The sequence below is a fragment of the Pristiophorus japonicus genome, chromosome 12 (genome assembly GCF_044704955.1).
Source record: "Pristiophorus japonicus isolate sPriJap1 chromosome 12, sPriJap1.hap1, whole genome shotgun sequence".
NCBI classification, from domain to species: domain Eukaryota; kingdom Metazoa; phylum Chordata; class Chondrichthyes; family Pristiophoridae; genus Pristiophorus; species Pristiophorus japonicus.
The window spans coordinates 31,426,224-31,454,106 of NC_091988.1; the positions used below are offsets into that span (position 1 = coordinate 31,426,224).

Sequence of the window (27,883 nt, forward strand, 5' to 3'; positions counted from 1 at the left end):
CATTTACATATTAATCCAAGAAGTCAGTGGTCCGACTTGCTCCTCAAACAATGAAACATTATTTCATTCATAGACCAATGAGGTTTAAATTTTGAAATTAATTAATATTCCCAAGTTAAAATATGAGCATATTGTCAACTTGCGTCCAAAATGGGCATGAAGTTGGTGGAGTTGCCATGCCGCACGCCTGAATCCAAAGTCACATGGCCCGAATCTTTTTCAGGTTGTAGTCAGAAGGTTGTGGGTTCAAATCCCACTCCACAGACTTCAGCACAAAAATCTAGGCTGACATTCCAGTGCAGTATTGAGGCAGCGCTGCACTGTGGGAGGTGCCGTCTTTCAGATTAGACGTTAAACTGAAGCCTCGTCTGCTCTCTCAGGTGGACGTAAAAGATCCCGCGGCACTATTTCGAAGAAGAGCAGGGGAGTTATCCCTGGTTTCCTGGCCAATATTTATCCCTCAATCAACATCACTAACACAGATTATCTGGTCATTATCACATTGCTGTTTGTGGGAGCTTGCTGAGTGCAAATTGGCTACTGCGTTTCCTACATTACAAGAGTGACAGTGACTGCACTTCAAAATTATTTCATTGGCCGTAAAGCACTTTAGGATGTCTGGTGGTCGTGAAAGGCGCTATAGAAATGCAAGTCTTTCTTTCTTCTTCTTTCTTTAACATTGGGAAGACTGAAGCCATTATTTTTAGGCCCTGTCATAAATGCCATTCCTTTGCTACTGATTCTTGCTCAAGCGAAACCAGACTATGTAAAAAGCTTGATTTTCTAGTCAACCCGTAGTTGAGTTTCAAAAGTCACGTCCTATCCATTAGCAAACAGTGCCTTTTTCTGCCGATGAAACATTGTCCAACTCTACCTCAGCGCCTCAGCTGCTGAACTCCTTGTTATGCCTTTGTCACCGTTGGACTTGATGATTCCAATGCCCACTATTTTGTTGCCCCATCCTCCACAAACTCCAACTTATGCAAAACGCTGCTGTCCTGAATTAAGTCTTGATTAGCTGTCACAGTTCTCGCTGACCTACACTAGCTCTGTGGCCCCCAACATATTACAGTTAAGCACCTCATTCGTATCTGCAAATCTCTCTACAGCCTTGCATCACCCTATCTCTGCATCCTCTTCCAACTTTGCATACCCCCACAACCTTCAGTTTTCTTTTCTCTGATCTTTTGTACATGCCATTTCTTTTCGCCTTACCACTGCAGCCTTAGTCCCACTCTTTCACTTCCTCCCTAAATGCATTTGCCTCCACTTTTCTCTCCTCTTTTAAAGCCTTCTCAAAACCCATCTTTTCAACCATTCTTTCAGTTACCCTACCTAATCTTTCCTTTCATGGCCCAGTGTCATTTTCTATTTGTAAAGCGTCTTGAGACTTTTTTTTTTTGCATTAAAGACACTATATGAATGTAAATTATTGTTGAGACTGTAGTATCCAAACTTATTATGCTTCATTTTTCTAGGTTTTTTTTTCTCTCGAATGATGAGATGCTAGAAATCCTTTCAGAAACCAAAGATCCACTGAGAGTTCAACCCCATTTGAAGAAGTGTTTTGAGGGTATTAGCAAACTGGAATTTCTTCCCAATCTGGATATCGTTGCAATGTTCAGTAGTGAAGGAGAACGTGTTGAACTAATTGCAAAGATTTGTACTTCGGAAGCTCGTGGTGCTGTTGAAAAATGGCTGGTTCAAGTGGAAGATATCATGCTAAAAAGTATACTTGATGTCATTGAGCGATCACAACAGGTATAACTTAATTTTGATCTTCTTGTGCTGGATCATGTAAATGGGATTAGGATGTTCAGCAAGTCTAGAAATGGTCATCTAAAAATATTTATCAAAGATTCATTTTTTCATGATTGTTGTTTTCAAAACTTGCCATTGTTTTAATTGTTGCTTTTTTGAAAAGCTCAAATCCAGTTCCTGAATGGTAAAGCCATCATTAGTTAGATAAATTTATCTACACATTTTTTTTAAAAATGGGCCGCGGGCAGATGCCTCCGAACGGCAAAAAATCTATGAACCTACCTGATGATCCTGGATCCATGAAGACTAGCGTTCTTGGACCTCTACGCTTAGACAAGCATTAAGGCCCACATATCCCAGGGGCGCAGGCAGTTCGCAAGCACCCCTGGGATCACGTGGGCCTCCCCAACTAATGAAAGAAGGGGAATACTCATTCATGCTTATGGAATTCCAATTCCCATAAGCATGATGAGGATCACATAAAAATCACATTTACATAACAAATACAAAAATAAAAAAATGTCACACTTAAAATCAATTAAAATACAATTTAATTAATCATTTACAACAAAAATTTAATATTTTGAAAAATAAATGTAAATGTTTTAAAGGGGCTAAAAATAACCTTAACCTTATTGTATATATGTTTTATTTACATGAATGAAAAAAAAATATTTTTATGTTTTTTAAAACTTTTACTCTGATAAAAGCATGCCTTACGCCTATATTAAGTAGATGTTAGTAGCTTGTAATGTTTTTTGAATTCTAACTATTGCTTATGTTCCTGTAGGACTACCCGCAGAATAAGAGGACAGACTGGGTGATAAGTTGGCCTGGTCAGGTTGTAATTTGCGTAGCTCAGATGTTCTGGACCACAGAGGTGGAGAATGCAATCCGAAGTGGATCACAGGTAAAAACTTTCAGAGTTGTAATTTCATCGTTGAATGTCCTTTATTTAAAAAAAAAAGATTCGGAATCATATTTTAATATTCTCTATGGCAAGATATTTAGGGTGATGGTGGGCTGACGCAGTAGGTAGATATCATGACAGCTGCCAGGAAACTGGGCACAGGCCTGCATGATTTGCTGGAGGTGATCATACACCAGGAGTGGTCATATCTTCACCTCCTCTCCCCTTTCAGCATTCCGAAGGTACCATTCCCTCCATGATACTCTGGTCCACGCTTCCAGTACCCTCAGCATCCACTTCCCTTCTGCCAACACATTCCCATGCAGCTCCACGAGATGCAACTTCTGCCCTTTCACCTCCTCCCTTCCCACCATCCAGGGCCCCAAATATTGTTTCCAGATGAAATAGCAATTTATTTGTATTTCTTCCAACTTCGTACACAGTATTTGATGCACATGATGCGACCTCCTCTGCACTGGAGAGACTAAATGCAGATTGGGCGATTGCTTTGTTGAACACCTCCGTTCAGCCTGCATGCATGATCCTGAGCTTCCTGTTGCTTGCCACTTCTCCATCCTACTCCCATTCTGACCTCCCTGTCCTTGGCCCTCTTACACTGTTCCGATGAAGCTCTATGCAAACTTGAGGAACACTTTACAGTTTCCAGTTTCAAAATTGAGTTGAAGAATTTACTATACAGTATTTGATGCATGTGCATCAAATGGTGGCAAGCAACAGGAAGTAACAAGCAACAGGAAGCTCAGGATCATGCATGCAGGCTGAACGGAGGTGTTCAACAAAGCAATCGCCCAATCTGCATTTAGTCTCTCCAGTGCAGAGGAGGTCGCATCATGTGCATCAAATACTGTATACGAAGTTGGAAGAAATACAAATAAATTGCTATTTCACCTGGAAACAATATTTGGGGCCCTGGATGGTGGGAAGGGAGGAGGTGAAAGGGCAGAAGTTGCATCTCGTGGAGCTGCATGGGAATGTGTTGGCAGAAGGGAAGTGGATGCTGAGGGTACTGGAAGCGTGGACCAGAGTATCATGGAGGGAATGGTACCTTCGGAATGCTGAAAGGGGAGAGGAGGTGAAGATATGACCACTCCTGGTGTATGATCACCTCCAGCAAATCATGCAGGCCTGTGCCCAGTTTCCTGGCAGCTGTCATGATAGCCACTGCTCCCATTTTCTTGGACAGTAGGCACTGGTAATGGTTCTGCTGTAACAATGTACATCTCCTGTGAACTATCATTTGTTTCTTTACTTGTCCCATTACCACCCCCTTTTGCCTTGCACCGCCATCCCTTTTGTCACTCCTGTCCTCCACCACATCACAGACCTTCCCTTATTTTGTTCCTATCCCCACCCACCTTTTCCCTTGCCTGTACTTGCTTAAAAACTGTTAAATCCCTAACTTCTTCCAGTTCTGATTAAAGATCATCGACCTGAAACGTTAACTCTGTTTCTCGCTCCACAAATGCTGCCTGACCTGCTGAGTGTTTCCAGCATTTTCTGTTTTCATTTCAGATTTCCAGCAACCACAGCATTTTGCTTTTCTTTCCAGGAGATCCAAGAGCTAATAAATAGCAAGTGCACGGCATTTCTGAACCTAAAACAACAACCCAACTCGGGAGCAGCAAAGCAGCTTTACAGACGGCTTAAGGTCGAGGTCCAGCAAAAAACCCGCGCCTAAAGAATAGATGGTGGGTGGAGAAAGCACAGGAGATTCAGCAGCTGGCCGACAGCCATGATATGCGAGGATTCTTCACCGCAGTCAAGTCCACCTATAGCCCAAGGCCCCACCCCATTGCTGGCCAAGAACGGGCAGACGCTCATCAAGGACACCGAGGCAGTCCGGACCCGCTGGAAGGTGCACTTTGAAGATCTCCTTAATCGAGCCTCTGCCTTTGACACGAGTGTCATCGACTCCATCCTGCAGCATTCTACCCGCCACCAACTCAGCAAAACCCCAGCCCTGCACAAGGTAGAAAAGGCCATCCATCAGCTCAAGAACAACAAGGCATTGGGAGCGGATGGAGTCCCCACTGAGGCACTAAAATATAGCGGAGAGGTACTATTGGCACGAATGCATGACCTCATCTGGAAGGAGGAGAGCATGCCGGGGGATCTGAGATGCAGTAATCGTGACCATCTTTAAAAAAGGTGACGAGTCCGACTGCAGCAACTACAGAGGAATCTTTCTGTTATCAGCCACTGGGAAAGTCATCGCTAGAATCCTCCTCATCCGTCTTCTCCATGTGGCTGAGGAGCTCCTCCAGAGTCACAGTGCGGATTACGTCCACTACGGGGTTCAACGGACATGATCTTTACGGCACGACAACTGCAAAGAGAAATGCAGGGAACAGCACCAGCCCTTGTACATGGCCTTCTTTGACCTTACAAAGGCCTTTGACTGTCAACCGCAAGGGACTATGGAGTGTCCTCCTCCGTTTTGGCTGCCCTCAAAAGTTTGTCGCCATCCTCCGCCTGCTCCACGACGACATGCAAGCCATGATCCTGACCAATAGATCCACCACAGACCCAATCCACGTCCGGACCGGGGTCAAGCAGGGCTGCGTCATCGCACCAACCCTCTTCTCGATCTTCCTCGCTGCAATGCTCCACCTCATACTCAACAAGCACCCCATTGGAGTGGAACTAAACTATAGAACCAGTAGGAACCTGTTCAACTTTCGTCGCCTTAAGGCCAGATCCAAGACAATCTCATCCTCTGTCGTTGAGCTGCAGTACGTGGACGATGCTTGCGTCTGCGCACATTCAGAGTCTGAACTCCAAGTCATTGTCAACATCTTCACCGAGGCGTACGAAAGTATGGGCCTTACGCTAAACATCCGTAAGACAAAGGTCCTCCACCAACCTGACCCCGCCACACAGCACTGCCCCCCGGTCATCAAGATCCACGGCATGGCCCTGGACAGCGCAGACCACTTTCCGTACCTCGGGAGCCTATTATCAGCAAGGGAAGACATTGATGATGAGGTTCAACGCCACCTCCAGTGCGCCAGCGCAGCCTTCGGCCGCCTGAGGAAGAGAGTGTTCGAAGATCAGGCCCTCAAATCTGGCACGAAGCTTATGTCTACAGGGTTGTAGTGATACCTGCCCTCCTGCATGGCTCAGAGACGTGGACCGTATAAGAACATAAGAACATAAGAAATAGGAGCAGGAGTAGGCCATACGGCCCCGCGAGCCTGCTCCACCATTTAATACGATCATGGCTGATCCGATCCTGGACTCGGGTCCACTTCCCTGCCCGCTTCCCATAAACCCTTATTCCCTTAATGGTTAAGAAGCTGTCTATCTGTCTTAAATTTATTCAATGTCCCAGCTGACACAGCGAATTCCACAGATTTACAACCCTCTGAGAGAAGAAATTCCTCCTCATCTCAGTTTTAAATGGGCAGCCCCTTATTCTAAGATTATACCCCCTAATTCTAGTCTCCCTTATCAGTGGAAACATCCTCTCTGCATCCACCTTGTCAAGCCCCCTCATAATCTTATACGTTTCGATAAGATCACCTCTCATTCTTCTGAATTCCAATGAGTAGAAGCCCAACCTACTCAACCTTTCCTCATAAGTCAACCCCCTCATCTCTGGAATCAGCCTAGTGAACCTTCTCTGAACTGCCTCCAAAGCAAGTATATTCTTTCTTAAATATGGAAACCAAAACTGTACACATTATTCCAGGTATGGCCTCACACCTGTATAACTGTAGCAAGACTTCCCTGCCTTTCTACTCCATCCCCTTTGCGATAAAGGCTAAGATTCCATTGGCCTTCCTGATCACTTGCTGTACCTGCATACTAACCTTTTGTGTTTCATGCACAAGTACCCCCAGGTCCCGCTGTACTGCAGCACTTTGCAATCTTTTTCCATTTAAATAATAACTTGCTCTTTGAGTTTTTTCTGCCAAAGTACATGAACTTACATTTTCCAACATTATACTCCATCTGCCAAATTTTTGTTTATGTCCTTTTGCAGATTTTGTGTGTCCTCCTCACACATTGCTTTTCCTCCTATCTTTGTATCGTCAGCAAACTTGGCTACATTACACTTGGTCCCTTCCTCCAAGTCGTTAATATAGATTGTAAATAGTTGGGGTCCCAGCACTGATCCCTTCAGCACCCCACTAATTACTGATTGCCAACCCGAGAATGAATCATTTATCCCGACTCTCTGTTTTCTGTTAGTTAGCCAATCCTCTATCCATGCTAATATATTACCCCCAACCCCGTGAACTTTTATCTTGTGCAGTAACCTTTTATGTGGCACCTTGTCAAATGCCTTCTGGAAGTCCAAATGCACCACATCCACTGGTTCCCCTTTATCCACCCTGTTCGTTACATCCTCAAAGAATTCCAGCAAATTTGCCAAACATGACTTTCCCTTCATAAATCCATGCTGACTTTGCCTGACCAAATTATGCTTTTCCAAATGTCCTGCTACTGCTTCTTTAATAATGGACTCCAACATTTTCCCAACCACAGATGTTAGGCTAACTGATCTATAGTTTCCTGCTTTTTCTCTGCCTATTTTTAAATAGGGGCGTTACATTTACAGTTTTCCAATTTTCTGATATACAGTAGACACCTCAAATCGCTGGAGAAATAACACTAACGAAGTCTGCGCAAGATCCTGCAAATCCCTTGGGAAGACAGACACACTAACTTTAGTGTCCTCGATCAGGCCAACATCCCCAGCATCGAAGCACTGACCAGCTCGGTTGGGCGGGCCACATTGTTCGCATGCCCGACATAAGACTCCCAAAGCAAGTACTCTACTTGGAACTCCTACTCAGCAAGCAAGCCCCAGGTGGGCAGAGGAAGTGTTTCAAGGACACCCTAAAAGCCTCCTTGATAAAGTGCAACATCCCCACCGACACCTGGGAGTCCCTGGCCAAAGACTGCCCTAAGCGGAGGAGGGAGGGTGCTGAGCACCTCGAGTCTCGTCGCCGAGAGCATGCAGAAAACAAGTGCAGGCAGCGGAAAGAGCGTGCGGCAAACCAGCCTCCCCACCCACCCTTTCCTCCAATGACTCTGTCTCACCTGTGACAGAGACTGTAATTCCCATATTGGACTGTTCAGTCAGCTGAGAGCTCACTTTTGGAATGGAAGTAAATCTTCCTCGATTTTGAAGGACTGCCTATGATGAATGGTAGCCCTTCCTGTTCGGGAAGGCTGCTGGTTCATTGGGAGGTGTCCTGATGGCTACATTGGTGCAGTGAGTCGCAGCCTGAACCTGTTGGAAACCTGTTATGGTAGCAAAGCTTATAACCCTTTCCTTCTGACTCCTGGTGTCCATGGGAAATGTTATAAAATTGTTAACCTTGGCAAAGAGGGTGTCAGTGACTTGATTGATGCAAGCATGGATTGAAGACTTACTAATGTGAGTAATGTCACCCTCTGCAGCCTGGAAAGAGACTGAGGCAAAAAGATTAAGAGCCACGGCAAAGCATGACCGACTGGGAGTGTTCCTTGTATGTCTTATAAGAGGTTCCCTCAGGTCTGGGTCTGGAAAAGCATACATATTCTGATAGAAAATAACTAAATATGAGCTACACTGGATCCGCTTGGAGACCCATGCAGTTGAATGGCCCCATCGCCCTCATTGGAGAGCGATTTAAACACCAGGATGAGAATTTTAAATTTAGGGTGTTGTGGGACAGGAAGCCAATGTATTTCAGTAAGGACAGGTATTAATGGGCAAGGGGGATTGGTTATGTGCAGTAGTGTCTTAGCTGAAGTTTACGCTGATGGTAAATTGAACAAACTGCCCCGCACACAAGATAATATTTGGAGAAAGCCTGAATAACAGTCTTTTTTTGATATAAATATTCAATAAAGAGCTTTATTTTGGATCATTTCTGGGAATTGTTATTTGCAGAGTATAGATGGTATGCTAACATTACCTATTTGTTACAACCAGGATTTAGCTCCAGGAACTTAAAAAATGTTATCTGGCCCTAACTCAATTAAGGTGCAAGCACCATTCCAATAAACTCACTGGGCTTTAGAAATTTAGAAAAGAAAGCATTTAATTTGTTAAGATACTACACAACAATAATAGCTTAGAGGTGTGACACTTGACTAATGCTTGGAAATAGGATGTCTATTCACGATGTTGACAGGGAATGGTTTATGGTTCCAGGTGTTGAATGCTTGGGCAAAGTCCACCAAACAAATTACAGGACCGGCTTTCAGAAATGTTAACCATCTGTACTTTTTATTGTTTCTTAGGGTCTCAGAAAATATATTGTTAAACTTCAAAAACAGCTGAATGATATTGTGGAGCTGGTGAGAGGGAAACTTTCCAAACAAACTCGTATAACACTTGGTGCCTTAGTAACCATTGATGTACATGCCAGAGATGTTGTTGAAAGCATGATTGAACAAGGTATTTAGCAGGTTATCCTAAAATTTGTACAGAAACATGAATGTCACTTACAGAACAGCGATTATGAATTATTTTATGCTGTATTTTAAATATACGTTTAAATTTAACAATTCTTTCAAACAGGGGTGTCAAATGAGACTGACTTCCAGTGGCTTGCTCAACTTCGGTATTATTGGACAAATGAGAATGTCCGTGTTCACATCATCAACTGCGATGTAAAATATGCTTATGAATATCTAGGTAACTCACCACGACTGGTGATTACCCCATTGACAGATCGATGCTACCGTACTTTGGTAAGTTCTTAAATGTGGACCACAAAGTTGTTGCTTCTCTAAATTTAGTCCATCTTCTTTACAGAGATATAAATATAGCATAGAGGTTCAAAATATCTTAGCGGTTTTGCCTGTCTCCTGTTGTAAATTCACGGGGAGCCTGCTGGAACCCTCAGAAAATGGCAGAGATCCAGTTGGACGGATGTGCACCTTTTCTGGGGGTTTCTAATTTGCCCTGCCACTCTGTCTGTCCATTGTAAGATGGCATGGTGGTGGGGCGACGTGCAGGCAGTCTCCACACTGGGAGTTCCTGTTCCTTAAGCTCAATCAGTGTATCAGTGGAGGCCAGGATGCCAAGTGAATCAAGATGTACTGGCCTCCAGAAGGGAGAATGTGTGCCTCACCAGCAGGGTCCAGGCCAGAAAAGTGGCCTGGACTCCACCAGTACCACTGGCAGGACAGACCCACCAGAGGTGGCGTCACAGTGGTATACAGTTGGGAGGGAATGGCCATGGGAGTCTTCAACATTGACTCTGGATCCCATGAAGTCTCATGGCATCAGGTCAAAGTGGGCAAGGAAACCTCCTGCTGATTACCACCTCTCGCCATCCCTTAGCTGATGAATCAGTACTCCTCCATGATGAATGCCACTTGGAAGAAGCACTGAGGGTAGTAAGAGCACAGAATGTACTATGGATGGAGGACTTCAAAGTCCATCATCAAGAGTGGCTTGGTAGTACCACTTCTCACTGTGCTGGCTGAGTCCTGGAGGACATAACTGCTAGACGAGAGCTACGAGAGATGGAGAGAGAACCAATACGAGGGAAAAACCTACTTGATCTCATTCTCGCCCATCTACCTGTCGCAGATGCATCTGTTCATGACAGTATTGATTCCTTGTGGAGACGAAGTCCCGTCTTCACATTGACGACACTCTCCATTGTGTTGTGCGGTGCCAGCACGGGCCTGCCCACACTGCGATATGTGTGCGCACTAGGTCCGTGCAGCAGAGCAGGTTTCCAGTCATCCTGGTTAACCCATGCCACTGGATAAAGGCCTAGCTCTGTCAAGTCCGTGTGGTGACTGATTTGCAATGGCCACCACATGTTAAAAAAATCCACGCACGGGTATCTACCACCCCTTCAATTGGAGTTTAGGACTGGAATATCGGTCCTTCATTGAAACATCTGTGAACTCATCCCTTTTGGTGTGGAAGTAAGTCATCCTCGTTCGAGGGACCGCCCATGATGATGATGAAATGGGATAGACTCAGAACAGATCTAGCAGCTCAAAACTGGCCATCCATGAGGCACTGTGGGTTATCAGCAGCTGCAGAATTGTACTCCACCAAAATCTGTAACCTCATGGCCTGGCATATCCCTCACTCTACCATTACTGGTTCAATGAGTAGTGTAGAAGAGCATGTCAGGAGCAGTACCAGGCGTACTGCCAAATGAAGTGCCAACCTGGTGAAGATACAACACAGGACTGCATACATGCTAAACAGCGGGAACAGCATAATAATGACAGAGCTAAGCGATCCCACAGCCAATGCATCAGATTAAATGTAGTCCTGCCACAGTCAATCGTGAATGGTGGTGGACAATTAACCAATTAACGGGAGGAGGAAGCGCCAGGGACATCCCCGAGTATCCCCATGAGTGCAAATGACAAGACTGGAGTGTTCACATCTTCAGCCAGAAGTGCCAAGTGGATGATCCATGTCGGCCTCCTTTTGAGGTCCCTACCATCATAGAAGCCAGTCATCAGCCAATTTGATTCACTCCATATGACATCAAAAAACGGCTGAACACATTGGGTACAGCAAAGGCTAGGGCCCCCAACAACATCACGGTTGTCATGCTGAAGATTTGTGCTCCAGAACGAGCCGTGCCACCAGCCAAGATGTTCCAGTACAGGTACAGCATTGATATCCACCCAACAATGTTAAAAATTGCCCAAGTATGTCCTGTCCACAGAAAGCAGGACAAATCCAGTCCAGCCAAATACCGCTGCATCAGTCTACTCTCAATCTTCAGCTAAGTGATGGAAAGTGTCGTCGACAGTGCTATCAAGTGGCAATTACTCACCAATAACTTGCTCACCAATGCTCAGTTTGGGTTCTGTTATATCTCAAATAAGGTAATGTAACTGAGTACTGTAGACGTGAGTAAGTGTGATCTTAGTTCCTTTATTCTAACTCCAGAGTGTTGGTACAGCATGGGAGGCCTGCTTATATACAGTGCTCCCAAGGGATGCTGGGATCCCTTGGAATGGCAACAGATACGCCCTCTGGTGGCGGTAGGATACTGGTTACATGGGGTTGCATACATAACATCACCTCCTCCCAAAGTCAATAGTACACTTATTTACAGGGTGAGACGATCTGGGGCTTTTCGCTCCCTAGTCGATTGTCTCGGTTCAGATGCAGGTGTGGGTGAGTTAGTTGGTTCTTCACTGGGCTGCTGCTCAGCTGGCCTTGCTGGGCTGCTGGGGATGATGAGTTCAGCTTCATGGTCAACCGTGATGTCGGTTGCCATTTGTGAGTGTGTCAGAGGGTCGAAGTTGGTGTCCTCTTCAGGTTGTTCGTATCTGTCTGTGATTGCAGTTTGGTTTGGTCCAAATGCTTTCTGCAAGTTAGTCCTTTTGCGAATTTGACCTCAAACACCCTACTCCCTTCTTTGGCTACGACAGTGCCAGCAAGCCATTTGGGACCATGTCCATAGTTGAGTACAAATACAGGGTCATTGACTTCAATATCGCGTGACAAATTTGCGCGATCATGGTACATGCTTTGTTGATGCCGTCTGCCCTCGACGTGATCATGGAGACGAGAGAGAGCCTGATTTTGAGCGCCCTTTTCATGAGCAGCTCGGCTGGGGGAACCCCGGTGAGCGAGTGGGGTCTGGTGTGGTAGCGGAGCAGGACTCAGGACAGGCAGGTCTGCAGCGAGCCTTCCGACGCGCGTTTCAAGCTTTACTTGATGGTTTGGACTGCCCGTTCTGCCTGGCCGTTGGATGCGGGCTTGAACGGGGCAGATGTGACGTGCTTGATCCCATTGCGGGTCATGAGTTCCTTGAATTCAGCGCTGGTGAAGCACGGCCCATTGTCGCTGACAAGGACATCAGGCAGGCCATGCGTGGCAAACATGGCGCGGAGGCTTTCGATGGTGGCAGTGGACGTGCTTACAGCCATTATTACACAATCAATCCATTTTGAATAAGCATCCAAAACAACCAAAAACATTTCGCCTAGAAACGGGCCAGCAAAGTCAATGTGGATCCTAGACCAAGGTTTGGAGGGCTATGACCACAAACTTAGCAGTGTCTCCCCGGGTGCATTGCTCAGTTGAGAGCAAGTGTTGCATTGGTGCATGCAAGACTCCAAATCTGAGTCGATGCCGGTCCACCACACATGGGATCTGGCTATAGCTTTCATCATTACAATGCCTGGGTGGGTAATGTGTAGGTCGCTTATGAACATTTCCCTGCCTTTCTTAGGCAAAATCACGCGATTACCCCACAAAAGACAGTCCACCTGTATGGATATTTCGTCTTTGTCCTGCTGGAACGGCTTGATCTCTTCATGCATCTCCGCTGGGACGCTGGACCAGCTCCCATGGAGGACACAGTTTTTTTTACAAGGGACAGTAAAGGATCCTGGCTGGTCCAGGCCCTGATCTGGTGAGCCGTAACGGGTGACTTTTCGTTTTCAAATGCATCCATCACCAAGAGCAAGTCTGCAGGCTGTGCCATTTCCACCCCGGTGGTGAGCAACAGTGGTGGACTGAGAGCATTAGCGCAGTTCTCTGTGCCTGGATCGAGAAACCTTTGGAAGATTATAGTTCAGGTATCTGCAGTGTGCTCACCTACTTCCTTTAAAACCCTAGGATGGAAACCATCTGGTCCTGGGGATTTGTTACTCTTTAGTGAATTATTTTCTTCATTACTGCTATTTTGCTTACGTTAATTTCATTGAGTTCCTGTCCCTGATTCAATAGTAGTTTCCTTGGGATTTCTGGCATGCTGTCTGTTGTGTTCTTAACACAGATGAGACTGCACACAGGGAGGTTAGAGTAACAATGACCTCAGTTTTTATTAAGACACTCCAGAGTGAGTAACAGGCTTTAGGGGCCGGCTTACATACGGTGCTCCCAAGGGATGCTGGGATCCCTTGGGACTTCAGGGGATGCGCTCCCTGGTGGCGGAACATGGGAGTGCATGCTTTACAGAAACACAACATCACTTCCCCCAAAAGTCAAAGTGAAAACTATTTACAAGGTGAGGCGGTCGGGAGCCTTTCTTTCCCTGGTGGACCGCCTCGGTACAAATGTCTGTTCTGGTGTGTTGGCTGTGCCCTCGCTGGGCTGGCATGTTGTTGGCCCTGCAGGGCTGCTGGGTGAGCCTGGCCTTGCTGGGCTGTTGGGCGTGATGGGTTCGATTTCCTGGTCCGGGGTGGTGTCGTTGATCCTTTGGGTGTGTGTTGTGGGCTCGAAAAAGGTGGTGTCTGCTGTGGGTTGTTCAGGGTAATCTGTGAACCGCAGCCTCCTTTGGTCCAGGTGCTTTCTGCAAATTTGTCCATTGTCTAGTTTGACTACAAACACCCTACTCCCTTCTTTAGCTATCACCATGCCCGCGATCCACTTGGGACCATGTCCATAGTGTAGTACGTACACAGGGTCATTCAGATCAATTTCCCGTGACACAGTGGCGCGACCATCGTTTACATTTTGTTGCTGCCGCCTGCTCTCTACCTGATCATGCAGGTTGGGGTGAACCAGCGAGAGTCTGGTTTTAAGTGTCCTTTTCATAAGTAGCTCAGCCGGGGTCACCCCTGTGAGCGAGTGGGGTCACGTGCGGTTGCTGAGCAGTACTCGGGACAGGCGGGTTTGGAGTGACTCGTTTAAGGCTCTGTTTGACTGTTTGTACTGCCCGCTCTGCCTGCCCATTGGAGGCTGGTTTAAATGGGGCCGAAGTGACATGTTTGATCCCGTTGCGGGTCATGAATTCTTTAAATTCGGCACTGGTGAAACATGGCCCGTTGTCACTGACCAGTATGTCAGGCAGTCCATGGGTCGCAAACATGGCCCTCAGGCTTTCAATGGTGGCGGTGGTGGTGCTTCCCGACATTATTTCACATTCAATCCATTTTGAAAAAGCATCCACCACCACCAGGAACATTTTACCGAAAAACGGGCCCGCATAGTCGACATGGAGGACCGGGACCACAAACTTAGTGGTGCCTCTCTGTGAGCGTTGCTCAACTGAGCACACACGCTGCATTGCCGTACACAGGACTCTAAGTCAGAGTCGATACCGGACCACCACACGTGGGATCTGGCTATCGCTTTCATCATTACTATACCCGGGTGTGTGCTGTGGAGATCTGAGATGAACATTTCCCTGCCCTTTTTGGGTAGCACTACGCGGTTACCCCACAACAGGCAGTCTGCCTGAATGGACAGCTTGTCCTTTTGCCGCTGGAACGGCTTGATTAGCTCTTGTAGTTCAGTGGGGATGCTGGCCCAGCTCCCATGCAGTACACACTTTTTTACTAGGGACAGCAGAGGATCTTGGCTGGTCCAAGTCCTAATCTGGCGGGCCGTGACAGGTGATTTATCATTTTCAAATGCTTCCATGACCATCAAGTCTGCGGGCTGCGCCACCATCAACAACTTTGCAGGCTGCGCCATTTCCACCCCCATGGTGGGCAGTGCTAGCCGACTGAGAGCATCTGCACAATTCTCGGTGCCTGGCCTGGTATAGTTATATGCTGATAGCGCGAGTGCCCACCTTTGTATGCGGACTGAGGCATTAGTATTTATCCCCTTGTTTTCAGCGAACAGAGATATGAGGGGCTTGTGCTCAGATTTGAGGCCAAACAGGTACTGATGCATTTTCTTTACCCCGAACACACACGCTAATGCCTCTTTCTCAATCATGCTGTAGGCCGTCTCGGCCTTGGACAAGCTCCTGGAAGCATAGGCGACAGGTTGCAACTTCTCCGCAACGTTAGCTTGTTGTAATACACACCCGCCTCTATACGACGACGCATCACATGCTAGCACGAGTCTTTTACACAGGTTATACAATACAAGCAGCTTGTTGGAGCATAAAATGTTTCTGGCTTTCTTAAAAGCAATTACTTAGTTTTTCCCCCATACCCAGTTCTCACCTTTACGCAATAACACACGCAGGGGCTCTAAGAGGGTGCTTAACCCTGGTAGGAAGTTACCAAAATAGTTGAGGAGTCCCAGGAACGACCGCAACTTCGTGACATTCTGTGGCCTGGGCGCGTTCCTGATAGCCTCTGTCCTGGCGTCTGTGGGCCGAATGCCGTCCGCCGCGATCTTTCTCCCCATAAAACCCACTTCTGTTGCCATGAAGATGCATTTCGACCTCTTCAGTCGCAGCCCTAAACGCTCCAGTCGCTGGAGGACCTCCTCCAGATTTTGTAGGTGCTCAACGGTGTCCCGACCCGTGACCAATATGTCATCTTGAAAAATCACCGTGCATGCTACCGACTTGAGTAGGCTCTCCATGTTTCTCTGGAAGATCGCTGCAGCCGACCGAATTCCAAACGGGCATCTGTTGTAGATGAACAGTCCCTTGAGCGTGTTGATGCAGGTGAGGCCCTTCAAAGACTCCTCCAGCTCCTGCGTCATGTAGGCTGAAGTCAGGTCGAGTTTGGTGAACATCTTGCCTCCTGCCAGCGTCGCAAATAGGTCGTCTGCCTTAGGTAGCGGATATTGGTCCTGTAGCGAGAAACGATTAATAGTTACTTTATAATCGCCGCAAATCCTGACCGTGCCATCACTTTTGTGTACTGGAACAATCGGGCTGGCCCACTCGCTGAATTCCACTGGGGAGATGATGCCCTCGCGTTGCAGCCTGTCCAGCTCGATTTCCACTCTCTCCCTCATCATGTGAGGTACCGCTCGCGCCTTGTGGTGAATGGGTCATGCCTCTGGGACCAAGTGGATCCGCACCTTCGCCCGGAAAAGTTTCCAATGCCTGGCTCAAAAAGGGAAGGAAATTTGTTAAGAACCTGGGTACATGAGGCCTCATCGACATGTGATAGCACTCGGATGTCATCCCAGTTCCAGTGGATTTTGCCCAGCCAGCTCCTTCCAAGCAGTGTGGGGCCATCGCCTGGGACAATCCAGAGTGACAGTTTGTGCACCGTGCCCTCGTAGGTGAGCTTGACCATGGTGCTGCCCAGGACAGTGATAAGCTCTTTGGTGTATGTTCTCAGTTTTATGTGAATGGGGCTCAGGGCTGCTTGCACCACAGTCTCTCAAACATCTTTTTACTCATGATGGATTGGTTAGCGCCAGTGTCCAGTTCCATGGCTACGGTAAGCCATTCAATTTTACGTTTTGCATTATAGGTGGACATTTCATCGAAAATGTGTGCACCCCGTATACTTCAGCATCTGCCTCCTCTCTCTGAGGCTCGAAATAGCTTTGGTCCACCATGGACCAATCTTCCTCTGCCACGTGGTGGTTAGCAGGTTTTGCAGAACTGCAAGCTCGTTGGAGGTGCCCCATTGTTCCACAATTCTTACAAACATACCCTTTGAAGTGGCATGAATAGGCTGAATGGAAGCCACCACAACGCCAACAAGGTGTGAATTGCCTTGCATTCATCCTTTGTTTCGGACTCTGAATCATCTGGAACACCTGAGGCCTGCTGGCAGTTGCAGACTCGTGGTTTCTGCCGTGTACATTTCTGCTCGCAAACACAGTTCCAGTTAATTTAAGAACATTGCTCGCACTTGTGTGCTGAGAGATTTGTTTGGTGTTATCACTGGTGGATATAAACACCTGTGCTATCGCAATGGCCTTGCTGAGGGTCGTGTCTCTACAGTCAAAAGTTTTCGTAGGATGGTCTCGTGGCCAATGCCCAGTACAAAAAAGTCTCTGAGCATTTGCTCCAGGTAGCCATCAAACTCACATTGTCCTGCAAGTCGCCTTAACTCAGCGACGTAACTCGCCCCTTCCTGACCTTCAGATCGCTGGCACGTGTAGAACCGATACCTCACCATCAGCACGCTCTCCCTCGGGTTAAGATGTTCCCAAACCAGTGTACACAGCTCCTCATACGACTTATCTGTGGGTTTCACCGGAGCCAGAAGATTCTTCATGAGGCTGTAGGCCGGTGCCCCGCAGACTGTGAGGAGGACCGCTCTCCTTTTTGCAGCCCTTCCTTCTCCGTCCAGCTCGTTGGCTACAAAGTACTGGTCTAACCGTTCAACATAGGCTTCCCAGTCCCCACCCTCCGAGAACGTCTCCAGGATGCCCACAGTTTGCTGCATCATTGCGTTGGATTCGTGTACTCATCGCTAGTTGTTGTGTTCCTAACACAGATGAGACTGCACACAGGGAGGTTAAAGTAACAGTGACCTGAGTCTTTATTAAGACACTCCAGCGTGAGGAACCGGCCTTGGGGCCGGCTTATATACAGTGCTCCCAAGCGATGCTGGGATCCCTTGGGACTTCAGGGGATGTGCTTCCTGGTGGCAGAACATGGGAGTGCATGCTTTACAGATACACAACACTGTCCTCATCCTCTGCTGTAAATACTGACGTAATGTAATTATTCAGCACGTCTGCCATTTCCTTATGATCATTGACAATATTACCGATATCAATTGCTCCTGACCACCCTCTTTTTCCTAATATAATTGTAAAAATTCTTCATGTTGTTTTTGATATCCCTTGCAAGTTTCTTTTCAAATTCCATTTTTGTAGATCTTACTATCTGTTTTGTCACCCATTTCTGTTCTTTGTATCTTTCCCATTCACCAAGATCTGTTATTTTTAGCATTTTTGTATATTTTTTCTTTTAGTTTTATACTGTTTCTTACCTTGTTAGTTGTCGATGGCTGTTTTTTTTGGCAAGTAGAGCTCTTGCCCCTTGGGTATAAACTGGTTCTGTATCACGTTAAATTATTTTTTGAACACCTCCCATTGGTCTGTTGTTTTACCCATTAACAGATTTGCCCAGTTTACTATGGACTGCCTCTGTCCCATTCCTTACCTAAATCCAGAATCTTAGTAGCTGTTTCGCATTTCTTCCTTTCAAAGACTACGTTGAACTTGATCATGCTATGATTGCTATTAGATATATGTTCATGCGCCGTTACGCTTTTAACTAAATCTGCCTCATTGCTCATTACTAAATATAATATGGCATGCCCCTTTGTTGGTTCTAGACCTCCTTTTTCTGTTTCATTTTAATCTCAGTTTCTTTAATTATCCAGGCAGCTCTAGCTTGGGTGCTTTTCCTTTCCCACTCATGGGAATGTGCCTACTCTGTACACGAACCATCTCCTCCTTGGAAGGCCTCCCATTGCTCAATTACTGTTTTGCATACCAATTTTTGATTTCAGTCCTACTGGGCAAGATCCCTTTTTAACTCGCTGAAATTAGTCATCTTCCAGTTAAGTATTTTTACATTTGATTGTTCCTTGTCTTTTTCCATATCTTTCTAAACCTAACGATATTATGATCACTATTCCCCAAATGCTCCCCCACTGAAACATGCTCCACTTGCCCCATTTCATTCCCCAGAACTCGATCCAACATGACTTCTTTCCTTGTGGGCTGGAAACACACTGATCAAGAAAGTAGCTCGAGTGCATGAATTCCTCCCCCTCTTTGCATTTTACACTATTACTATCCCAGTTTTTATTGGGGTAATTGAAGTCCCTCATTATCACTACAGTTCTTGCACATTTTGTAATTTTCCTGAAAATCTGCTGCTCTATCTCCTTCTGACAATTTGGTGGTCTATAGTATACACCCAGTAGTGTAATAGCTCCTCTATTGATCCTTCTAATCATATAGATTATGTCTGTAGCCCTTAAACTACATCATCCCTTTCCAATGCTATAATAGTTTATTTGATCAATATTGTCACCCCCGCCCCCCCCTTTCTTCCTTATCTTTTCTGAATTCCTTGTAGCCAGGAATATTAATTTCCAAATTCTCCCCTTGTTTGAGCCAGGTCTCTGTTATTGCCACTATATCATAGTCCCATGTGGTGACTTGTGCCTGCAGCTCACTAACTTTATTTACCATGCTATGTGCATTTACAATCATGCACTCCAAGCTCATCTTAGACAGCCTCGCATTTGCCCTCTGTCTGATCCCTCCTTTTTCTGAACTATTTAAAAAAAAATTGATAGAGCTGTTTGAAATCATGAAGGATTTCGATAGAGTAAATAAAGAGAAACTTTCTAATGGCTGAAGGATTGATAACGAGTAGGCACATATTTACCGTGAGTGGCGAAAGAACCAGAAGCACATGAGGAAAAGCTTTTTTGCGCAACGAGTGGTTAGGATTTAGAATGCACTGCCTGATAGGGTGGGGATACAGATTCAATAGTAGCCTTCAAAAGGGAATTGGATAAAGACTTGAAGGAGAAAAAATTGCAGGAATATGGGGAAAGTGCGGGGGAGTGGGGCAAACTGGATTGCTCTTCAAAAGACTCACTGGGCCAAATGGCCGCCTTCTGTGCTGTACAGTTCTATGAAAATGGTAATTTTCTCACCTGTCCCTTGCTAAGGAAGTGCCATCCCAATGACACCTCAAACTTTGGTGGGCATGACCCAGTTGTAATCAATGGGATTGTGACCTGTGGATTTTCAGCCCTACAACCAATAACAACAATAATAGCAGATGGAACCTATGCAATTCATTTTCAATTTATAATAAAAATAACCAGAAAATATAATTTATCTCTTCAAGGCAGCTTCTTAAATCATTTGTTATTTGTCCAAATAATGGACTGACCCCCTTTTTAGTGTAGTGTGCCCTTTTGTGTTTTTTATGCTTTTATTCTCCCATGTGAAATTACTAGTGTTGAATGTATTTACAAATTCTTGTCTCTTCTCCTATCATTTTTCTGCCCTTTCTCTCTTGCATTTTATCCCTCATTTTATCTTGCTCAGTGCACTTTCCTGCCAAATATTGTCCATTTCAGTTTCATTTTACAGAGCCTACTCTGAAGAATTGTGTGATCACAGATTCACTTCCCACAACCACCCTGACTTCTGATGAATTGCATAACCAACGGGCTCACCAATAATCTGTCCTGCAACACAGAACACTGTCACAATCTTTAACATTTCAAAATTATTTTTAAAACAAATAGAATGCCGTGGTTTTATTTTAATTTGTTCCATGCTTTATACTCGTGCCTACTTATTCACAATTAGCAAACAAAGGAAAATATATATCTACATATTTTGTAAACAAAATAGATGCTGCTACAGTGATGGAATATGAAAAATAAACCAATGATTGACCCAACAGATGCTCATGAGTTAGATAACCTTGGCTATTTTCCATAATTTTCCATAAAGCATTGTTTCATAATGTGTATTCTCACTATATTGTTACTTGAAAATTCTTCACATGTGAACGATTGCTACTTAAACACTTAGTGATATAATCTGAAGATAACGGATGGATGTGTGTGGACTGATCATCCACCAATTATCACATGAAATGGAGTTGAAAAGATAGTTGGTACAGGAAACTTATTTTTTGTGAATTTGAAGCATTCCGGGATGTTGTGGGGATATCTTTGACCAGATCACTTTCTTCCTGACAGATTGGAGCCTTTTACCTGAACTTGGGTGGAGCTCCTGAAGGCCCTGCAGGGACAGGCAAGACAGAATCGGTTAAAGACTTGGCAAAAGCAGTTGCTGTACAATGTGTCGTCTTCAACTGCTCTGATGGACTGGACTACATTGCTATGGGCAAAGTAATTGATTATTTAGAAACCTTTTCATGTAGTTGAAGCTCATAAAAGTTTTAATTTTAATTGTGTGACAGAGGGCAAATTGTTGCCAAAGGACGACTTGTATACGAAAGAAAGACTTGCTTTTAAAAAGCACCGTAGGAATATTCCAAAACACTTCATACACAATTACTTTGAAGTATTGTGACTGTTACCAAGTAAGTAAGCATTGCAGCTATTTTGTGCACAAGAAGATCCCATAAATAGCAATGATCCAATTAATCTATTTTTGATGATTTTGGTTGATAGAAGTTTATTAGCTAGCATATCAAGCTCTTTGCTCTTCTTTGAACAGTTTTGAGTTCTCAAATGTCCTCCTAAACCTCACAGAACCTTGGTTTAACGTTCATCTAAACAATAGCATCTCCAACAATGTAGCACTCCATTAGTACTGAATTGGAATATCTGTGTCGATTAAGCTCAAGCCCCTGGACTGTGTCTTTAACCCATGCAATAAAACCAAGCTGACACTGGAAAGCTCTCCCGTTTTTGATTGGCTATAAAAATATTCTCTTTTATTATGGAGTGGCAATTGCTTCCTTTTCATTTAATAGCCAAAGTACTTCAACACACTTCAACTTTGTAGTAGTAATGTCAAAATATGTAGAATATTATATAAAATATAATATCAGTGGAAAAACTTGTTTTATCCTCTTTAGTTTTTTAAGGGATTGGCCTCCTCAGGTGCCTGGGCATGCTTCGATGAATTTAATCGTATCGAGCTGGAAGTGTTATCTGTGGTGGCTCAGCAGATCCTTTGCATCCAAAGAGCAATCCAAAGCAATGTTGAGTTCTTTGTCTTTGAGGGGACTGAGCTGCGACTGAATCCAAATTGCTTTGTTGCTATTACAATGAATCCAGGCTATGCAGGCCGCTCAGAATTGCCCGACAACCTGAAGGTATACATTATTTTAATTGCATGCAGTATTTGCAGATTAGTTGCTGGCTTATTATTTCTAGCTGCTGCTTGATGAGGGCTCTAGTTGAACCATGGATCTGATTGTAGCAATGTTTGGTCACCGAGTAGGAGTTCCTGAGAGGAGTCATGAACCAAATATGCAAGGGATAATGACCCTTGTCCCCAAATAGCCAGCCTCTCACTTGCAGTACAGGGGGAATGGAGGATTAATATATCATGGTAGCTGCTAGGAAAGTGGGCACAGACTTGTATGATGCACTGCCAGTAATCATAGACCAGTTGCACATTAATGGAGTATGATTTGTGAAAGCAGTGGGTTTGTTTGAAGGAGCCCACAGCATAACGTTGGTGCCCTCGGTGATCCCCTGAAATTGGAAGCAGTGAATCCCAGAACTTGATCCTGCTGTTTCCAATTGTCTATGGGGAATGTGATGAATGTACATTAGCCACCTGTTTAATGAAAACAGACTGCATACTGACTACTGGTACTGTTATTCCTTGTTGCAGTCTGGAAGAAGCAGGAGGCAAAGAGGTAACATTTGACTACAACAGGTAGTGAGTTGCAGTTCCTACAGTTACTGGGGAATAACAACTCAACTAATATGTCCAGGGAAATATCAGAAAATCTGGGAACAGCACTCTGACGCATCTTTAGTGTTACGATTGTTTCCAGAGCATTTGTTTTCTGTTCACGAAAAAATTCAAAGCAGGAATGCGACCTTGCTTTAAGAGGTGCGTTCCCGCTTTAAATAGACTTTAGGAGGCTTGCTGGGAATTGCACGTGTCATGGGTGGGCTGTCCGATTCCTGCTTGATCAGTTGAGCAGCCCATCAATCTTATTGAAATGAGGCCCAGGAGTTAAAATCGGCCAGGTCTCATACATGCCTCCCCCTTCGGGGCTTACCACTCGCCTCTCCAATTCACGACCCAAGTTAAAATCAGAGCTTTTGTGTCAGTTGTTTTTCACAAAGTATTGAATCTAATACCATTATACAGAACATAAAATTGCTTCTTTTTAAAAATAATCTAATTAACAGGACTAACTTTTCCAAATATCTCACTATATCTCTAGGTGCAAATTTTGTGACAATAAGCATGTGGCTGATAGGGATGTTATGCTACCTTCCTAAAATATGTTGACTGTTTCCACTGGCATAACCAGAGGACGCAGATTTAAAATAATTGGCAAAAAAACCAGGGGGGAGACGAACTGATTTCCTTTAACTCAACGAGTTGTTATGATCTGGAATACCCTGCCTGAAAGGGTGGTGGAAGCAGATTCAACAGTAACAGATGATCTCTATACCCGAAATTTCAATGTTTTTTCAGGTTCTATTCCGGACAGTAGCTATGATGGTTCCTAACTATGCACTGATAGCTGAAATCTCTCTCTACTCCTATGGTTTCCTGAATGCCAAGCCATTGTCAGTGAAAATAGTGATGACTTATAGGTTGTGTTCAGAGCAGCTTTCATCGCAGTTCCACTACGACTATGGCATGCGTGCAGTGAAAGCTGTTTTAGTTGCAGCTGGCAACCTAAAGCTGAAGTTCCCTACGGAGAATGAAGATGTTCTGGTGAGTTGTAAATATAAAGTACATGAAGATAAGAGCAAAATACTGTTGATGCTGGAAATCTGAAATAAAAACAGAAAATGCTGGAAAACAACCAGCAGATAAAGCAGCATATGTGGAGAGAGAAACAATTAATATTTCAGGTCGATGACCTTTCATCACTTCTGAGAATTTTATGTTTTTAGTTTACATTAAGAGAAGGTTAAATGGGAATATTTCCTTTTCATTTGATTTATGGCTTAGATTTAACTCAATCACTACCAAAGACCAGAAAGAAGTCAGGTGGGACTTGTTTACAGCCGTGGAGCAGATGTGGCAAGTGACTACATAATGGCACTATGCTGAAAATTAGATAAACTGTTACTTTTGAGTTCATGAATTTTATTTTTCTATTTTGGTAGTCTTTGAGAAGCAAGACAATATTTTTGATATTTCTGTGGATTTTAGCTAACCTTTAGTCAGTCAGCATTCTAGTGTTCAATTACCTGTGAGTGTGTGTGCTCTTGTCTCAAGCATTCAAATTGTACAAGAGTAGTTAAAAGAGTACAACCATTGCACTATTAGATAAAGTCCAGTTACAAATGCTTTCTTGCATAGGAACATAGGAGCAGGAGTAGGCCATTTAACCCCTTGGGCCTGTTCCGCCATTCAATGAGATCATGGCTGATCTGTAACCTAACTCCATATACTTGCCTTTGCCCCATATCCCTTAATACCTTTGGTTAACAGAAATCTATCAATTTCAGATTTAAGATTAACAATTGACCCAGCATCAACGGCTGTTTGTGGAAGAGATTTCCAAACATTTACCATCCTTTGCGTGTAGAAGTGTTTCCTTACTTCACTCCTGAAAGGCCTGGCTCTAGTTTTTAGGCTATGTCCCCTAGTCCTAGATTCCCCAACAAGCGGAAATAGATTCCTTCAATCTACCCTATCAGTTCCCCTTAATATCTTGAAATCATCAATTAGATTACCCCTTAATCTTCTAAATTCCAGGGAATACAACCCTACTTTGTGTAATCTCTTCTCGTAATTTAACTTTTGGAGTCTAGGTATCATTCCAGTAAATTTACACTGCTCGTCCTCCAAGTCCAGTATATCCTTCCTGAGGTGTGATGTCCAGAACTGAACACAGTACTCCAAGTGTGGTCTAACCAGGGCTATGTATAGCTGCAGCATGTCTTCCAACCCCTTGTATTCTAGTCCTCTAGATGTAAAGACCAACACTCCATTAGCCTTTTTGATCATTTTTTATACCTGTCCATGACATTTTAATCTATTTACATGGATCCCTAAGTCTCTTTTGGACTTCTACTGCTTCTATCTTTTCACCATTTAGAAAGTACTCTGATCTAACCTTTTTAGGTCTAAAGTGGATGACCTTGCACTTTCCTATATTGAAGTCCATTTTCCACAGTTTTGACCATTCACTTAATCTATTAATATCTTTGGAATTTTTGCTTCAATCTACATTGTTTACAATGCTGCCTATCTTTGTGTCATCGGCAAACTTAGATATGAGGCTCTCTATCCCATCATCTAAGTCACTAATTAATACAGTAAATAATTGGGGCTCCAACACACATCCCTCTGGGATGCCACTCGTCACATCCTGCCAATTAGAGTAGCTGCCCATCAACTTTCCCTCTAAGCTGCGTGGGATGCACAGCTCTCTGCCAGTCCCACACAACCCGGTACCGGTTTTTCCAATGTAAAATTTCCTGCATGCGAGAAACTGTGAATAGGCCATGCAGCCCCTTAAAGGGGCCGTGCACCCCCAAAAAATTAGAGGGAACATTGCTCCCCATTATCCCTACTCTCTGTCTCTTGCTGCTCAGCCAATTTCCTAACCAGGTAAATAATTTGCGCTTATTTCCATGAGCTTCAACTTTAGCTAAGTTGCTTATGAGGGACTTTATTGAATGCTTTCTTGAGGTTCATATAAGTAACATCCATAGACATGCCCCTGTCTACTACTTCTTTATTTGACCTCTTCAAAAAAATTTAATCAGATTTGTCAGGCATGACTGACCCTTTATAAATCCATGCTGGCTCTCTCCGATCAGCTGAAAATTTTCAAGGTGTTCAGGCACTCACTCCATCTTTAATTATAGACGCTAGTAATTTCCCAACAACAGATGTTGGCTAACCAATCTATAATTTCCTGGTTTCCCTCTCTCACTTTTCTTAAATAACAGTGTGACATGTGCAGTTTTGCAATATAACAAAACGGATCCTGAATCAGGAGATCTCTGGAAGATCATTGTTAGGTCATCTGTGATGTTCTCACCTACTTTAAAACCCTGGGATAAAAAACATCTGGTCCTGAGGATTTGTCACTCTCTTTAGTGCTATTATTTTCTTCATTACTGTTAATTTGCTTACATTACCTAATGAACGGGTCTACATGACCTTGAAAGCCAATTCTTATCAACTCTTGCACTGCTTCATGTATCTCATCAAATGGTAAATCCTGTAAGGAGACTTATTAAGGTTTTTTATTTAAATGGAGACTGTAAATAACTTTACATTTTAGTGGCAACTAATATTGTTATTTATCCTGTAGAAGTATGTTTTCATCTGTATTTGTTCCAACCTGCAATGGTTCTGTTTAAATAACTTGAAAGCAACATATTTCTATTTGTCTTTAGTTGTTGCGATCAATCAAGGATGTGAATGAGCCCAAGTTCCTATCACATGATATTCCATTGTTCAGTGGTATCACAAGTGATCTGTTTCCAGGAGTTGAACTTCCTGAAGCTGACTACCGGGTAGGGATGTTTTCAGTGATTATGTAATTTGAATCAAATGCCTAGAAATTATTTTTTTTTATGGTAACAGATCACAATGAGAAAAATCTAATGAATACCATTTTCTTTTACTTATTTAGGTTCCTTCCCATTGCCGCATGCATTTTTGAAAAGTTATTTCCACCCCTTTATTAGATCTTTTTTTCCTCGGATCCTTTCTTTATCCTCTGTAAAATAAAATAATACTTTTTGTATCTTTTCTTTTCCATTTAGCTCTTCCTTGATTGTACCATTGAATGCTGCAACAAGCAAAATGTGCAGCCAGTGAAGCCTTTCCTGGCTAAAATGATCCAGACTTACGAAATGATGATTGTGAGACATGGGTGAGTGAGAACAAAGCATTTAGGTGTTTCAGCTTTGTACAATTGAAATAATCTCTGACTGTATATATCTTTCTTTGCTGTAATGTTGATATTTCGTGGTAGCTCTTGAAAAGTCAGATTAACTCACCTATTTCAGTTATTAAAACCATCTTGTACATAACATCTACAACTTGCATTTATATTATACCATATAGAAAACAACTTCTAAGCAGGTTGACACTGAAAAGGAAATTAAAAGTGGAGAATAAAAAAAAAATTAGATTGAAGAAACAAAGACATAATCAAAGAGCAGGGTCTTAAGAAAGCTTTTGAAGGCAAGAAGGGAGGTGGCGAGGCATTGAGATTTTGGGAGGGAGTTCGAGAACATGGGGACATGGTGGCTGAAGGAGCAACGACCAGTGGTAGAGCAGAGAGTGTGGGGAATAAGAAATGGTTTGGGAGTGGGTATGTGTGCTGGGACGAGTGGCTGAAGCCAGATTTAGAGTGGGGTAAGGATCATTTGTCTGATAAATTTGTTCTGGATTAGCTGATGATGTAGTGAAGTGAGGGCAAGACCCATAAGTCTGGACTGAAGGAAGGCAATTGCATAGTGATAATAAGGACAGTGAGACAGGATTGTGGGACTGTTGGTGTATTGGAGATGGTAGGGATGGTTCAAAGTGAAGTGCTCTTCAATGAGCTGATCTCTTAGCTCACGGCTCGGGATATTGGTGGTTGCTGCCACATTGTTCCCCTGACTACAATAACGTTGCTTACAATAATATGGTGGGAAGCACATTTCCGGATTGTAATAAACATGTACTTCCTGCCTATCATATTGGAAGCTTAGGAGGTCATTTAGCACCCAAAAAATGTGCGCTACACAGCCACATTTTTAGACAGCTCCAAGCAATGCCATAGATCTGTTAGTATCTGTATTAAAAAAAAAAGGAACATCATGGTTAATCAGTATGTCAATGATTCAGTCATTGAAAGGATGTGCATGATAGTCAACTTCCATAAATCTGATACTTTAAGCATAGAAAGTTATTGATTTAATTAAAACTGACAGTTTATTTTACTTTCATGCTTCATGGAATTCACC

The 27,883-nt window shown here is 44.0% G+C and overlaps 1 protein-coding gene across 2 annotated transcripts in view; it reads left to right on the forward strand.

Moving 5' to 3' along the window:
- dnah12 (dynein, axonemal, heavy chain 12) overlaps positions 1-27,883 on the forward strand; it is a 393,315-nt gene that overhangs the window by 149,360 nt on the left and 216,072 nt on the right. For both annotated transcript variants that reach the window (XM_070895275.1, XM_070895274.1), the window contains 9 exons: positions 1,479-1,761; positions 2,552-2,671; positions 8,933-9,089; positions 9,213-9,385; positions 20,987-21,139; positions 21,835-22,074; positions 23,424-23,669; positions 26,318-26,437; positions 26,690-26,799. In XM_070895275.1, the coding sequence (XP_070751376.1) occupies positions 1,479-1,761; positions 2,552-2,671; positions 8,933-9,089; positions 9,213-9,385; positions 20,987-21,139; positions 21,835-22,074; positions 23,424-23,669; positions 26,318-26,437; positions 26,690-26,799 (1,602 nt within the window). The remainder of the gene's footprint in view (positions 1-1,478; positions 1,762-2,551; positions 2,672-8,932; positions 9,090-9,212; positions 9,386-20,986; positions 21,140-21,834; positions 22,075-23,423; positions 23,670-26,317; positions 26,438-26,689; positions 26,800-27,883) is intronic.